The sequence below is a fragment of the Haliaeetus leucocephalus genome, unplaced genomic scaffold (genome assembly GCF_000737465.1).
Source record: "Haliaeetus leucocephalus isolate CR32 unplaced genomic scaffold, Haliaeetus_leucocephalus-4.0 Scaffold273, whole genome shotgun sequence".
Lineage (NCBI taxonomy): Eukaryota > Metazoa > Chordata > Aves > Accipitriformes > Accipitridae > Haliaeetus > Haliaeetus leucocephalus.
In genome coordinates, this window is record NW_010972709.1 from 1,660,706 (window position 1) to 1,676,376 (window position 15,671).

The window sequence follows — 15,671 nt, forward strand, 5'->3', positions numbered from 1 at the left end:
GGGGGGGTTTTTTTGTCGCCCCCCCCCCGCCCCGAGAGCTTACTCATATCGGGGCGATGGGTGCGTCAGGAGCGCGGTCGGTCGCAGCCTTCCACCGGTAAACCGGTGCTATAAGAGACTGCTGCTGTCCCCGGGCTGGGGAGAACCGGCATCTCCCTTGGAGGAAGGGCTGTCTGAAAAGCAAAAGGGAAAACTCAGCTTTTTCCTAACAGTCCTTACCCGTTTCTCTCTCTGCTCTAAAGCCGGACAGCCGGATCGGCGGTGCTGCTGCAGAGGAGCTCTACCCCGGCTGCTGTCCTCAGAGCCAGCGCCAGCCTCTGAGGAACCCTCTCTGTCTCCCCAGGTTTGTGATCGCAGCGCTCGGAAGCCCCCGGTGCTATGTTATCCTGCCACATGCCAAATTTAAGGCATCCATCCAAGGTAATGTACCATCCGCTCTTAAGGTTGGGTCCGTGTGCTTTCAAAGGAAAGATAAACAAGACTTGGGGATTCTCCAGTCCTATACCGAGGTTCTGGGTTTCCAAAACAGTTTAGAGTTCCTATGGAGCACGCTATGTATTTGCTAGTTTGGGGAACTTCCCTTCTGTTTCCTGACCTGCAAAGTTCTTACCCCAAATGGTGGGGAACTGACTGCGGTGAAAAGAAGAGGAGGATGTGCTGGAGCTGCTTTCAGTACTGAAAGAGGGAAATAGGGTTGTGAAGGCACCACAAAGTGGGTTTGAGAAGCATCATTTGGGAAGGACGCTTTGTCACCCGGGATGGCAAGCGGAGGGCGATGGGGAGGCACGTGGGGGGCAGCGGCTGGTCCCCAGTACCACCGTTGCTTCACCCCTGGGGCTGGGGAGAGCATGAAGTGGGAGAATAACTTCTTGCATCTACAACAGTAACGAATTCTGTAACGCAGCAGCCCTGTTTGCTGCTTCTGCCTCTGCAAGAGGACGAGCTAAGGGCTCTTTGTGCTGTCCTTGCTGTAGTGGATGTTTGCCCCTCTCCTCCTTTTCCTGGCTGAGCTCGACTGCAGCGCCCAGCCCACTTACCAATGGAAAGATGCTGTGACGAGTGAGAAGCTCACCTGCCAGCAGTGCCCGCCGGGGACCTTCGTGGCACAGCACTGCACCAGGGACAGACAGACGGTGTGCGAACCCTGCCCGGATTTGCACTACACGCAGTACTGGAACTACCTGGAGAAGTGCCGGTACTGTAATGTCATCTGCGAGGAGAAGCAGGTGGAGGTGCAGCAGTGCAATTCCACCCACAACCGTGTCTGTCAGTGCCAGGAGGGCTACTACTCGGAGATGGAGTTCTGCATCAGGCACTCCAAGTGCCCACCGGGCTCCGGCGTAGAGAAACTGGGTAAGTACCCTAGCTAGGTGGCTGCGGCAGGGGTCTGCATGCTCCTGAGGCTCTTGTTGCATCCCAAAATCTCCACTGGAGCTAAAAATCACGGAGAAATACAGTGGTCAATGATTGCCCTTAGCCTGACCGACTGCCTTTTTGCTCACCAGCACAGTGCCAGCTTTGCTGGTGTGTGAAACTGCTCCTGGCTTCTTTTCCAGGGAGTGGTTGGTCTGGTTTTTCCCCAGCTTTTGCTCTGAAGGCCTTTTAAATCCCCCAGCACCATGCTTACATGGGACATGGTAGTCCTAGTTACCCGCTTCTCCTGCCACAACAGGCAGAACCTGTTGATTCACCCAGAGATTTACCCATCCCCGGCGCAGCAGCTCGCCCTGCCGGGGCTCTCGGCAGGTGGAAGGGTCTGAGGGGCTCCTGCTTCTCTGCCAGCTCCCTCCTTCTTGCAGGCAGGTAGCCAGAGCACTAATTGTCTGGACTGAAACAGACTGCTAATGATGAAAGGACACATTCACCAGCATGAATGTGTGTTGCTCTGGGGCTGAGTTTTGTGGTTTTTATTGAGCAATTGGGAGAGGGTGTATTCAAAACATGAAATGGCTACATGGACAGGTTCCAAAACTATTAAATCAGCCTTGTTTCGATTCATGAGTCTGAGACTTTGTCCCCTGGTGAGACGTAAGTCACAAAAGATTTTCAGGGGTGTTGTTTTCCCACTGTTTCCCCAGCACAAATTCGCCCGGTCCCTTAGTTGCCCCCATTTGTACACGTGCATACTTTCTAAAAATACTAATTGCCTATGAGCGGGTTTCCCTCTCACTCTCCCCTGAATCACCAAGAACTGGGCTCTGCCTGGAAACCACAGCCGGGTATAATAAAACAGCGTGGGCAGCATCAGCAAGAACAGCGTTATCTTGCTTCATGCTTTGAAGCGTGGAGGCTTTTGGAGTCCTTCCATGCACGGCACAGAAGAGCTCCAGGCTTGCAGGCCGGAGGAGAAATACCTGTTGTCTTTAGCTGATGCTTATGGCTGAGGTTTGGGGTGTAATTCTTCTATAGGATGTGACTGTTATAAAATGCGGTAATGCAGTAAAAGCTGAACTAGGTCTCTAAGCAATGTGGGGAAGCCCTTTGAAAGTAAACGTCAATTTGGCTGGAGAGCTGGCTGTAGGACTGAGGAGCCATGCGAGCAAGCTGGGGCATTTGAGGAGAAGCTCATTTTTTGTTGTTGTTATTTTTTATAAATGGCTTCTTGTGCGGGTTGGATGGGTCCTTCGATCCGTGTGCAGATCCTCTGGGGATGCAGGCTCTTTTTGGCTTTCCCATTTGCAAACACTGACTCAGGTGTTGGAGTCATCAGCTGGGCTGGCTAGGACTTCTGGTAAAGCCAAAGCTATGGCCCGAAGTGGGTTGCAACAAGGTAGAAACCTTGTTCTTAACTAGATATATGACGAGGAGATGAAAAGGGGTGTGAAATTTGCTGCCATCAGGGCCATTCCCTCTTCTCCCAGGGAACGTGCAAGACACCCTGGTGCAATCTCACTCACGTGGCACCGTCCCTGTGAAACGGCGGTGGGTCTGGCCCGGAGCCTGGGTGGGAAACTGCAGCGCTGCAGAAGCGAGCAGAGCTTTCACCTTCTTGGCAACTTTTACTTTCACTTGGCCAGGAGCCTCCTGACTCTGCTGTGAATCAAAGGGCTGGTTTGGCACTCAGCTTACCCATTGTCCCAGCTGATGTCTGCCGCCCAGGACGCGGCCCTTTTCAGTAACAGATGAGATCTCCTCTTGTGGCTGGAGGCTGGTGACAATTTATCAGTACGTGCCAAATGCTTTGGCCTGGGAGATGACCGGGGAACTGCTGTTTGCCCTACAAAAGGACACGAGATGCCCAGGGGAGCTGCAAGCAATGATCCTTTCCAAAATGTCACCATCGTGCTCGAATGGTGTCTGGCACTCTTCGCTCTGCCGGCATCGTCCCCAGCTCCTGCCCCTCTCCTTTGCCAGCTTATCACCCTGGGCTAAGGGTCCCCTTGCCTCCCCATGTGCAGGTACCCCCTTCGAGAACACCCAGTGCCGCGCCTGCCCTCGTGGCTTCTTCTCTTCCTCCAACTCCAGCACCAAACCATGCCAGCCGCACCAAGACTGCGAGCAGCAGGGGAAGGTGACCAACGTGCAGGGCAACCAGTACCACGACACCCTCTGCACCTCCTGCAGACTGGGGAGAAGCAACAGCACGCAGGGACCAGGTGAGCTGCCGTGGCTCTGCGGGCTGGCGGGGGGGATGCCGGGACCACGATGCTGCCGGGGCGAGAGTGAACTTTCTGGTGACTTTTTCCTACTTAGATGGAAAATGAGGTGAAGCGGCTTGTAAAAGTAGGAAGTGATCTGTAATTATTAGTAATTATGGATAAAATATAGACTGTCTGCCTTTCTTCCCCTCCAGGGTCGATCCCATAGGGTGAAGGCAGGGTGCAGGGCTTAAGCAACAGCCTCTGCTCAGCCAGAGCCTGTGCAGGCTCCTTGCTCAGCGAGAACAAAGAGCTGGCAGTGAAATCCTGCCCGTTCTTACCAGGGACTGTGATAAGTGGGGTTGCTGGGACACGAGGACAGTTTTGGCAGCTGTTTGGCTGTACCTGACTGATAGCTCGCGGTGATAACTGGTGGCTGGCGGTCATGTAAACAGACACGGTGTGAAGGGCTGTGCTACCCAGCTCGGGTCCTGGCGTGCCTCCTGCGCTCACTTCTCCCGGGCTTTCAGCCTGTTTTCCGGGAAGCTTTTGTTGTGGCCGCAACCTTGTCTCGTGCAGGTTAAATGGAGCAGAGTCCGTGGTTTGTTGGAGCTGAGCGTAGGGTGGCTTTTGACCTGTTAGGTGAAAAAGTAGAGACGTGGTGTCAACTGTGTCACCGCGATGGTGCAAACGTAGCGCTGAGCCTCAGCAGAGGCTGAAGGTTGGGCAGGACCCACCAGTGGGCACGGATCATAGAACACCAGGTTGGAAAGGATCTCAAGGATCATCTGGTCCGATCTTTCCTGGCAAAACCAGAGGGCAAAGGAGCGGAGGAGAGCAATGGGCTGGCTCTGGGGGTGCTTTGTAACATGCACCACATCAAGTTAGGGCATGAGAAAGGGACTGAAAACCATCTCAAGGGCCTGATGTCAGTCAAGGTGAGGCAGGCAGCTGTTTCAAACCACCTGCTCTGCCCTGAGCATCCAGCCAAGATACATGGGAGACAAATACAGCGTGACTGATCTGGGTGGCAGTGAACCTGCACCCTCAAACTTTAAAAAAAAAAAAAAAAAAAAAAAAAAAAATCCGTCATAGAGCTATAGAACAGCCCAGGCTGGAAGGGACTTTGAAAGTTCATCTGGTCCAACCTTTCAAGGGAAAGGGAGCCTGGATAAGAATATCCAGCACCATGTCCAGCCACATCCTGAAACCTCCAGCGATGGGGACTCCACCACATCCCTGCAGAGGTTGTTCCAATATAAAAAAAAGTCTTTCTTCCATCAACATAAAGCTTGATAGAACAGCTTCAAAGAAATCTCTTCCACGGTGATGGAGCAAGGAGACTGTCCCCCCCCCAGCAGCGTGTGAGAGAAACTCTTGCCTTTCCATCCTCTCCTGGCACTGCCAACGCAGGGCATTTCTCCTTACGAAGCCTGACTCATGCCACGAGCTCCTTTCCAGGAGCGTGATCCCGCCGGAGAGAGGAGATGGAAAGCTCTGTCATCAGCGGGATTCGGTCCCAGGGATAGGGGGGGTGGTCAGGTGAGGGCTGCGTCAGCAGCACATGTGCTGCCGCTTGTTAGGCAACGGCACCTGTGGCCAGACCAGCCTTTCAGCTATTTATAGAGCTAGAGGAGGCCCGTGAGCAATGGGAACCGAGGAGTATTTTTAACTCTGGTTCATCATGATTTCACTCTGGAGGCGCACGGGCACCTGCCTTCCTCCCTGCTGCAACAGCGGTCGCCGGAGCAATTCAATATAAACCCTGGGTTTGCAGGAGAGGCACAGTCTGGGCAAGAGAGCTCAACCCACCCCACTATCACCAGCAAAACGGTTCTCAGTTTACAATGGCACAAAACTGGGCTAGTCTCTCCCTGATTGAGTAATCATTTGTCTTCGGTCTCTTGAAAGTTCGTTCTGATTTCGTTCCTTACACTGGACAAGGTCCAGTGGTGCTTTAGCCAGCTGGGACTGGGTCTGTCCAAAAGCCCCAATCTGGGCTGCACTTGGGGCTGGTCCTGTCCCAAGATGTAAAAAATCTGCATGGGAGAATAGAAACTTTCAGGAAAAATAACATGTGTAAATACTTGCTGCAGTTACTTCAGATTCCTCTGGAGTTTCACTCTTCCCCTGTTCCGTGGCAGGGAGGAGCATGGAAAAGGTATATTTACTTTTTTCAAAATGACAGGAACTTTTCCACATTGTTTTCTAACTGGCCTGTATATGATGGGCTGCTGCTGGGAAATCCAGCCTGTGGCGAGGGCCGGGCTCAGCCTTCCAGAACAATTAGCTAGCAGAGATGGGCCTTGGCCAGTTAATGATGCAGTATTTGGTGCTTTTCTCCTTCTTCCTTCTAACCTCATTTTTTCTATGTGCAAAATGCTTATTCTGACCTGCGTGTTCCATCACCCACGTGCCAGCAGCACGAGCCGGCTGCCCTCCCTCTTGCCCCTTTGACTTAAGCAAAGGATGACCCTGCTGCAAGCCAGATGCTGCCGCATCCTCGGGCAGGGACCCACGCTCTGCCTGGGCACCCGTGTGCGTGGGCAGAGGTGGGCAGGCGGTCCCCAGCTCGTGTTCATGGATGTACGTGGCCGTGTGAGTTAAATACCCTCTCGAACGCAGATGTCCTGGTAGGTCTCACTGGGCTGGGACCCCTGGTCCGAGCCGTGGCTGGAAAGCGGAGCCCAGGTGAGGACAACGTCACAGAATCATAGAATGGTTTGGGTTGGAAGGGACCTTTCAACGTCATCTAATCCAAACCCCCCCCCGCCATAAGCAGGGACAGCTTCCACTAGATCAGGTTGCTCAGAGCCCCATCCAACCTGCCCTCGATTGTTTCCAGGGTTGGGGCATCAACCATCTCTCTGGGCAGATGTCCCACCGAGAGGCTCAGTAGGGCTGTGACCTGCTCTCCCCATGTCCCACAGTCCCCTTCCCTCTAATCTCCGGGTGTTTTTCTCCCACCAGCTCTAGGAGACGACGACTGCGAGCAAGCCATGATAGACTTTGTGGCGTACCAGAACATCCCTGTCAGAAAGCTGAAGCGCCTGCAGCAAATCCTGGAGGGCTCGCCGAGGAAGCAGGCGCTGGGGACCAAGGCGGCCATGCAGGAGAAGTTCAGGGCTTTCCTCATCCACCTCAAAGAGGGGCACTACGAGGTCACCAAAGAGCTGCTGGACGCGCTGCGAGCTGCCAAGCTGCACTCCGTCGAGGAGAAGGTCCGCGAGCGCTTCCTCCTGTCCTGAGAACACGAACTGAACTTTACGGGTGGTTTTTGGTTTGATTTTTTAATTCTGTGGCTTCGTTAATTTATTACTCTTCCCAAACCTAACTTGAAATGCAGCTCTAGAGATGAGTGATGGGTCAGAATTAAACCATGCTGTGGCAGCTGCAGCGGGTCCCGCTCTGCATGCGGCTGCAACGCTGCTTCCAGGATGGGATGCTGTGAGCGGCAACATCCCTGCGCCCGCAGCCGGTGCAGCTCCCGGGGGCTCCCTGGGTGCTGGCCCCTGATTTTTCCAGCACTCAGCAAGCGTCAATATTTTATCAGAAGAGAAACATGCGGCCAGGGTTGTTTTTTCTGGGGAAGAACCCAGCTCCCCCTCTTTAGAAAACTGGCTTTGTTTTAAACTGCGTGGTTTTGTTTTTGTTGGGGTGTTTTTTCAGTTATTTAACAGTATTCCCTACAGAGGATTCACTTGCATTTGTTTGTCATGCTTTGTTTTGAGAAAGGAGTTTAGTGCTGGGACTGCTCTCAGTCTCAGTACCAGTAACTGCTGTCACTGGTACAGCCAGCTTTAAATTTATTTCTAAACTACCTGTTTTTATACTGTGTGTGAGATGTTTTCTAGAGAAAGAAACCAAAGAAGTTATTTTATTATACAATTCTCTGTCACCAGAGTCCTTTCCTAGTCTTATTTGGAGGAGAGAGGTGGTGTTGTGAGTCCCAGACCATCCTCTTCTGACTCCGCTTACCCTTGCTCGCTTTTTGCCCGTGCTTCACCCCAAGATCACACGACATCAGCCATCCACACGACACAACAGCCCACCAAAACGCGCCTCCGTGAGCCACAGCAAGGCTGCACATGGGATATAGCCTGTCTGCATTGGGATTTGCCTCCAGTGTGGCCAGGGTGAAGCTCACATCCCTTGGGTCAGCCCAACCTTGTCACCTTGAGCCCCAGGTCTGTCCCCAGAGTCAACCAGACCCTGTGGTGTGCACTTAATCAGTCAAGAGCTGTGTCTTGGGGCATTTGTGCTGACTGCAGGCGGGGTTTTTTTTTTAAGCTTTGCAGATGTCACTTAGGGAAGTCAACAAGGGTGACCCTCTCAGGCATCTTTCAGCCTGTAGCAATGATGACACACAGCCTACATGTTCTGCCTTGAGTGAGTTTGACTTTTTTTATAGCTCTTTTTTAGCTGAGTTGTTGCCAGGAATAGTTTGTGGTTCAAAAGACGAATATTTTCCTGCAGCTAGGAGCTGTTAAAAGCACTCTGAAACATGTGCTATGTGAAAGCATCCCCACACTTCCCCCACGGGAGGAAGGCTGACATAACCCAGCACATGAGGGGATTTTAACCTCCCCTTGCTGCCCGCAGACACATCCTGGGTTCTTCCTGCTGCAACAACAAGTTTTTCACCCATGGCAGGCTGGATGAATGGGGCTGGTGCTGGGGGCAGCGCTTGCTTTTTTGTGGCTCCTCGTAGCTCCGGAGTCCCTGGGTGTCTGCTCGCATCTGCTTGGTGATGCAGACTTGCAGCTGAGGATCCCAGACTTGCAACTGGGGATCCCAGACTTGCAACCAGCTCACCCTGGTTTTGGGCTCTGGGGATGAAGAAGTTCAGTGATCCTGACATTGCCCTGGGTCAGTTCAGCCAGAGACAAAGAGAAGCAAACGGCTGAAAAGCAGCAGAGGGGACCCCTCGCTCGCACAGCTGCATTGAGCCAGGACTGATCCTGGCAATCCCCTCGCAGCTTTGTCGAGCCTGGCCTCGAAATCCTACAAAAGAGGCTGTGCAAGGGACCGTAGCTCCCCTTTCCAATGCTCAGTTATCACCACGTCTAACCTCTGCCCTGCTGAGCTGCTTTATTCCAGTGGGCTGCAGCTCAGTGCCCAAGCGTGACTTACTCCGAGTCCCTTGGCAGTAGCGAAGTGCCGACGGCACGGTCCAAGAGCAGCTAGGGCAGGAGACGAGGAGGGTTTCCATCAGAGTCCTGTGAGAAATGAAGCGCTGCTGCAGCGCAGTGCTTTTCTCCCAGGCAGAGGGCAAGGCAGGACACCTGGCGCTGATGGGTTGAAGGCTGGAGCAGCCGGAGCCTCCGGCATTGGCCACGGCTCCTCGAGGGATTCCTGTCCTGCTGCATTGCAGTTAGTCCTGACTCAGCACTAAGGATTCAGTGTCCTTGGCTTAACAGAAAACAGGAGTTAGAGGGTTGTTAGTGTAGGAACTGCCTCTGGTTCTTTGTCCACACCACTCTGGCTTTTTCAAATATGTATTTACCATGAAAGATGGGGGGGGTGAGGGAGAGAAAATGAGAATATTATTGGTGAGAAGCTGGTAATCATTATCTTGGACGCTGGTTTAGTTGCGTGATTTTTTCCAGAAAAAGCGGTGCCTTTTCTGCATACTTTTTAGGATACAAGACCTCAGTCCTGAGATGGAAGTGCCCATGGGGCACTGTGGCTGAGCTCGGTGTCTTGGGACACCTCGTGTTGCCCTTCTCACCAACAAGGCAAAATCTGGGGTGCAGGCTGGAGGCTTCCCTCTGCTGGCAGCCAGCTCGGGTCCCCAGGCTCCCGGTTTAGGTCCCACCGCTGTGACTCCGAGGGGTCAAACACCCTTACGTGTAGGTGGTGCAGAAGAGAGGAGAGCCGCATGGCTTCTTCCCGTCCTCTTCTCCCAAGAAGTGTTGCCTTGCTGAGCACCCGTGGCCCTCCCAGCACTGAGCATGGGTCTGCCGCGTCTGACCCCCCCGGCAGGGGAGACGATGGGTGTCCTGTCACCCGTGTACCGTGCCAGATTGCACTGGGGGGACTGCAGACCTCAGCTTGCTAGAGCAGGAGAGGATGGTCAAATAACTGGGGATCGCCCAGCCCGTGTCGGATGGGCTCTGCTCTGTTGGGTTCCCTTGGCCATCGGTCGGCCAGCACAACCAGGACCGAGGGTCTGGAGAAGGCAGGTGATGCCCCACGCCATCCGGCAGCTCCCCAGCACAACTTGCTCTTCCAAGGTATCTCGTGAGCACCCACGTGTTGTTTTGCTCTGCCGAGGTGGTTTTGACCTGCCAGTGGCTTGCTCTGTGTTTGGGTGTTGGTGTCTTACAACCCAGCACGGGCAGGTTGGAGCGTCCCTTTGGGAGCTTTCCAGGCAGGTAACGGTTTGGGCACCGGTGCCGTTTGCAGGCGGTTTATCGGCAGTGCTAGACCTCTCCCCAGCTCTCCCTGGTGCTGTAGTCCACAGTCTTCCCCAAGCCAGGTCCCCTCGTGCCAAGTTAGTTGGAATTTCTGCAGAGTGAAGTTTCTCCTCACACGGGCTCATGGATAATGTGACAGTGGGGAACTGGGGGATTGTTGGTAAGTTTAATTAGTTGAAAAGGTGAAATAACTGAAGAGGATGAAAACCCCATTTGGTTTTCACTGAAGTTTCCAAAGCCCAGAGAGAGAAGAGGAACAGTTGGCACATGAGCTTTTTCCTGATCATTTAAATGACTGCTTTCCTTATAAGCTGTGGCCAAGGACAAGTACATGGTAACATTTAAAGATGGATGTAACTCCCTCCTAGGAATGACTCAGATATTTAGTCCACAGAAGACAATTTCCCCAAACACTATGAACACTACATAAAAACCCCAAGCCCACACTGTTCACCGAGTCGGGCTTCCCTATCACCTGATGGCTGTTAAATACTTAAAACGGAAAAAAAAACCCCACAAACCCACCAGTTTAAATAAACTGCTGAGGCACGGCCACGTGTTATGGCTGTGCCACGGGCTGACTCCGATGCCTCTCGCTGCAGCGAGGTGTGGCAATGACTCAGGGTGGCAAGCGGCTCCTCAGACCCATGAAACCGCCGTCGGCAGGAGCCGACTTGCTTGCAGCGAGAGCGGTTCGGACACGTTTACGCTTTAACGCAACGAGGGCACCATGTGCGCTGGCCCAGCGCTGGAGGGTTTGAAACAGGGTTAGGTAAATGATTAACGTTAGTTTAAGGAGTCAGTGGGAGTTTTTCTAGTGAGGTCATACGTAGCTGGCTCACGCCTCAACGTCGCAAGCGCGGAGAGCCGGGATTGCTAGAGGAAACCGAGGGGGAATTTTTTGAGGGGTGCAGAGGGGATGTGACCAGTGCAGACTTGTAGTCCTGCTTGTTGAAACAGACTCCAGCCACCCTTGGCCCCGGGGTGGCAACCGAGTCACAAGACAGGTAAAGTCACTCTTCTGCCTGCAGATTTCCCCATGTTTTTGTTTTGCTAGAGACGATTCTTCGCTCTCTGCCCTCCCGTGTTGCTCAGCGGTTGACGGTGGCCTGAGCCCTGCAGACCCTGTGGGAGAGGACTCGGGAAGCGCTAACGCAGACTGAACTCGTCTGAATTTGCCCATCGCTATTCCAAAGAGGTCCTGATTTGATCTTCTTTTGAAGCGTGCATCTTTTTTTTTCTTCTGATTGTAGGGTGCCCTGTGTTGCGCGCCCAGGCTTTCCCTGCTGCGACTCGTCCCTCGCTGCTGCATGTGCTGTTTCTGCAGTGACCCAACGACGGGACCGAGCTCCTGCTGCAGGTGGAGAGTGCCGGCCGCGCCGGGGAAGCAGAGGTGAGACTGACAAAGTCAATCGTGTCCAAGAGCAGGAGCAGAGAGATAGCTGAAGCGTGCAGGGCAAACCAACCTATGCTCAGCTCAGGGGTATCTGAACTGGGGTACCAGAGAATGCGACCTGAGAGGGGACCCGTGACTCAGGACAAAGCCATTGCCACCTGGTATTGCAGCGCTGGTGGTGCTGCCGGGCCAGACCCAGACCTCGCTCACCCTGCTATTACTTTCCAGTCCTCCTTTGCTGCAGCTCTTTGTACGCATTTCTTTCTGCCTGAACCTCCCGTGGCTTTCAGGGGGTGAAGTCTCAAAACAAGCAGGAGAAGCAGAAGAAGTTGCATCCCTGTTTTTTGCAGAAAACGGTTACTGAGGTGCGCTGACCTGCTCCAACGCTGGCTGCACCGGGGCATTGAGCTCAGCCGCTCTGCCTGCAGCCGGTCTCCTCTCGCAGCACCACAGCCGGGCTCCAGTACCACCAGCCTCGGCCACACGTGTGGGACCGGTGAGGCGCTTTTCTCCCACGGGGTCTCACCTTCATTCCCCTGCCTTCGTTACTTCCCCTCCTCAGTTTATAATTTCTGTTCCCTTCTGTGTTCAAGGAGCTGCCTGAGAGTGGGATGTCTCAAAGAGCAAGCAAGAGGCGGCACAGCGGATGGGACCCGTTCCCAGCCTGGGCTGGTCAGACACAGGGGAACCGAGAGGTGAGGACCAGGCAGCCCCGCGGCGGGTTGGTGTCGGTTCGGTGTGCCAGGGGAGGAGATGGACCGAGGGCTCTTGGGTGAGCGTGGCTCATAACCATTGATCTGCAGCTGGTCAGAGCTGGGTGAAACTCTGCCTCCTAATCTCTTCTCCTCATATTTCTTTTAATGACGTGAGAATTTTTGCCTTGTGCCGACCAAAACCAGACTCTGACAAACCGTTTTAATGAAAATATGAAAACCTCAATGAAAAACAGTAACGAGAAGACAAGTTTGGTTTGTCAGTATTATTCCTATTAAAGAAACTCAAACACTTTGGCAGCCCGATGACCCTACGAGTGTTGCCGAAGGGTCCCTGCTTCAGAGCCGTGTCCAGTCTCGGGGTGCTGGAAGGTTGCTGCCCCCCACTCCTTCCCTCACTGCCCAGCTGCCTGCGTGGGTCCCCAAAGGGCCCTTCTTCCCCCCTTGTAAAACATGATGAGCTTTCTAGGGTCCACATTTCAAAGGTGTTCGGAGGTCTTTGCAGTAAGCATGTGCCAATAAAGCAAATTATTGCTGCCTGACGCTGAGTAAGGCGAGAACAGGGGACAGTAGCTTTCATCCACGATCTCCCTAAGTAGATTCAGTTATTTAGTACCCAGAAGACTTGTTCAGACAGTGCTGTAACACTGAGTCAATAGTTAAAAAGGGATCTAAAGAAATACTAGCATGAAATTGTCTTTTTTAACAAAACCTTGTGGCAGTTACAGAGCACAACACTAGTTTTCACTTATATTTCCAGTGTGTGCTTCCGAGCAAGTGTTGGGAGGAGAACAGTTATCCTTTACAGAAAAGCTTGCTTTTGCTCTGAGAGGCTTAAAAGATCACTTATAGGAATTCATCCAGTAACCAGGGTCACAACTGAAGCATGTTTCTTCTATTTGTCAGCCCTTGTTTGGCTCCCCCAAATTTGCTCCCAAGGTACTTAGCCTATAATCCTTAGGTCTGGGCACTGCCTCCTCTTAGCTTGAACAAAATTAGAATTTATTAATAAACCTTCTGATGCCCTTTTGCTTACATTAGTTTTCTGGGAAACACGGTCAGGAAGCTTGCAATGACTACAGCTATACTACCCTTACACAACACCCTCACTGTTGAGAACCACAAGCACTTTATGTACTATGATCTGGGTCAGCATAAACCAGGAGTCTTCCCAAAGCAGCTCTGCTTACCCTTTAAAAACAATGGCATTTTCCATCTTACACAATGTTTAGGGAGAAAGCTAGAACAGTCTGCTGTGCCTAAATGACTAAGCAGTATTGTAAATCAGAGACCTCGTATTGCTATATGTATGAGGGGCAGAATCGAGGCCGCGGTCGTTGCGTGTGCTGTCCCTTATCACTGCTCACACAAGGAAGAGCCTCAGGCAGATGAAGCACGAGGTACCAGCAGTGTCCCATGCTTGGTTTGGGGCTTTCCCAGCTGCTTTGAACATAGCAGAGCTCCAGCTGTGCCGTGACCTAGCTGTAACGCAGGGGAGTGGAGCTGGGAGACTTGATCGTTTTTCTATGGAAGTGCAGGGAATGACGATGTCGCAGCTATCGCTATGAAGAAATGAGGTCAGCGAGGCTGTGCGTTGGGCAGTCTGGGTGCTGCTGCTGAGTCTCGGGAATGGGGACTTAAGGGCATTTTTGACTAGGAAGCATAAGGGACTAGCTAAAGGTTTGGAGAGTTCAGACAGGCTTCAGGAACATGCTCTGATGTGCTTGTTCAGCCTCAGTCAAATCATAGAGTTTCCCTGATGCTGGTTTCTATTTCTGTCTCTGTACTTCCTTCTGTAATACTGGAGCTTAGTGGGTGATTTTTTTTTTTTTTTTTGGACTTCTCTCAGTCTTCCCAGAAGTTAAGACAAGGCCTATTTAGTTGGGAAACTTGGAAGATAAGAATAGGAGTGTACATTCCCCACTTCGTGACTCTGAACCTGAAAGAACAAATCAGCTCTGGCGAGATCAAACCCAAGTTCTTCTTTCACCCAGTTTCGTGTGTCGTGCACTGACATGACGTCACGCAGGAACAACCTAGCCTGTGATTCAGCAATTCTGCTTTACAGAGAGCCCCTGCCCTTTGATACAACAGTCGTACTCACGGGGAACCGTTTAATAGGTCTTTCACAGCCTGTGGCATAGACTATCCTGTGATCCTGCCGCTTCTCGTGGCATGGAGATGAGCTGTCAAAATTTCCACCACACTGAGGATGTGGGTGCAGACTTAGGAGAGCTTAATCCTTGCAGAGGACAGGGCTGGGTGGGAACAGCTGCTTCCCCCTTCCACAGGTGGCCAGCTGCCTTTTTGCTCCCACTGCGTTCATCTCCAGGGCAAAAAACTTCTGCTAAAAGCGTGGTGTTCAATATATGTGGGTATTACGCATAGGGACAAATGTAAAAATAAGCTTTGTTTGTGTCAGAGGAGCAAAGTCTTTCAAGAGGGCAGGATAACCCTCGGTATCTCACAGGTCATGTTGGTCCCCTGATAGAAAAGCCCATCTGAATGAGCAGTGGGCTTCGGTCGCAGAACGGGGGCACCCAGCAAAATCTCGGAGTGAGATACAGGGGCTGCCTGCGTATTCATTCTGTTCAAAGGGCTAGGCAGTGAGGAGGTGCTATTTGCAGTACCAGTTTCTGGGAACAATGAATTCCTTATTCCGTTTTATGACTGTCTTATAGAACCCTTTTTTTTTTTTTCTGGGAGTGTGACTCAAAAAAAAAAAAACAAAATAAATTCCTAAAGGAAATGTACAGATGAGATGGTATCAGGCTATTTGACTTCTGAGAATTAGCAGAGGAGTTCCTGGCTGTCAGTTGAACTGGAATACAAACAGAAACAACTTTGTATGTGTCCGCTTCAGGAAAACATTTAAGGATACACTTAATTTTACTCCAAATTTAGTTTCTCCTCAGAGCAGTGCTTATGGTATATACTGGATACAGACATCTTAAGGCTGCACTGGATCAGAGGGCTGAATTAGCTCCTCCAAACAGTCAGCGTGACATCCATTCAGCTGAAGGATGTACGCTTCAAATGATGATGCTTTTACTAAATAACGCTGTGCTTGTACGCCGGCAGCTGCTGGGCAATTCCCTAGCAGAGCAGCAGTGAGTGCAACAGCTGTGTGTAGCCGCTTGCTTGTGCTTCATGTCCCAGGCACAGCTGGCAGCAGATGATTCTGTCTGTGAGGAACGAGGGTTTAAGCACCGGAGTCCTCCGTGGTGTGTGCTTGCTTCTGTCATGGCCACAATGGCAGGGAGCAGTTAAGAGAGGACTGGATGACAGAAGTGTAAGCAGTGCATTTGTGGAGCGTAGAAAGACAGTACCATCTATGGACATGCACCAAAAAAAGTTATTACTCATGAGTTAATAGTGTTAGTAAAGATTCATCCAGCAAGGATTTTGTTTGAAGGAAAAGACACTTCATCCTGTGAGTTCCTAAGCAAATACATCTACTGCCTCATCTTCACAACTGCTTTTGATAACATGTGACAACATGATTGCGGGAAAGGTGAGACTGCTGCAAAGACATCCTCAAAAAAGTATGCAGGGAATGTGGTAT

The 15,671-nt window shown here is 51.9% G+C and overlaps 1 protein-coding gene across 1 annotated transcript; it reads left to right on the forward strand.

The window, feature by feature from the left end:
* The first annotated feature begins 378 nt into the window (after nt 1-378).
* On the forward strand, nt 379-6,826 carry TNFRSF6B (tumor necrosis factor receptor superfamily, member 6b, decoy). The gene is made up of 4 exons (XM_010569760.1): nt 379-420; nt 975-1,353; nt 3,399-3,596; nt 6,549-6,826. The coding sequence occupies exons 1-4, from the start codon at nt 379-381 to the stop codon at nt 6,824-6,826; spliced, it is 897 nt and encodes a 298-aa protein (XP_010568062.1).
* The last annotated feature ends 8,845 nt before the right edge of the window (nt 6,827-15,671 follow it).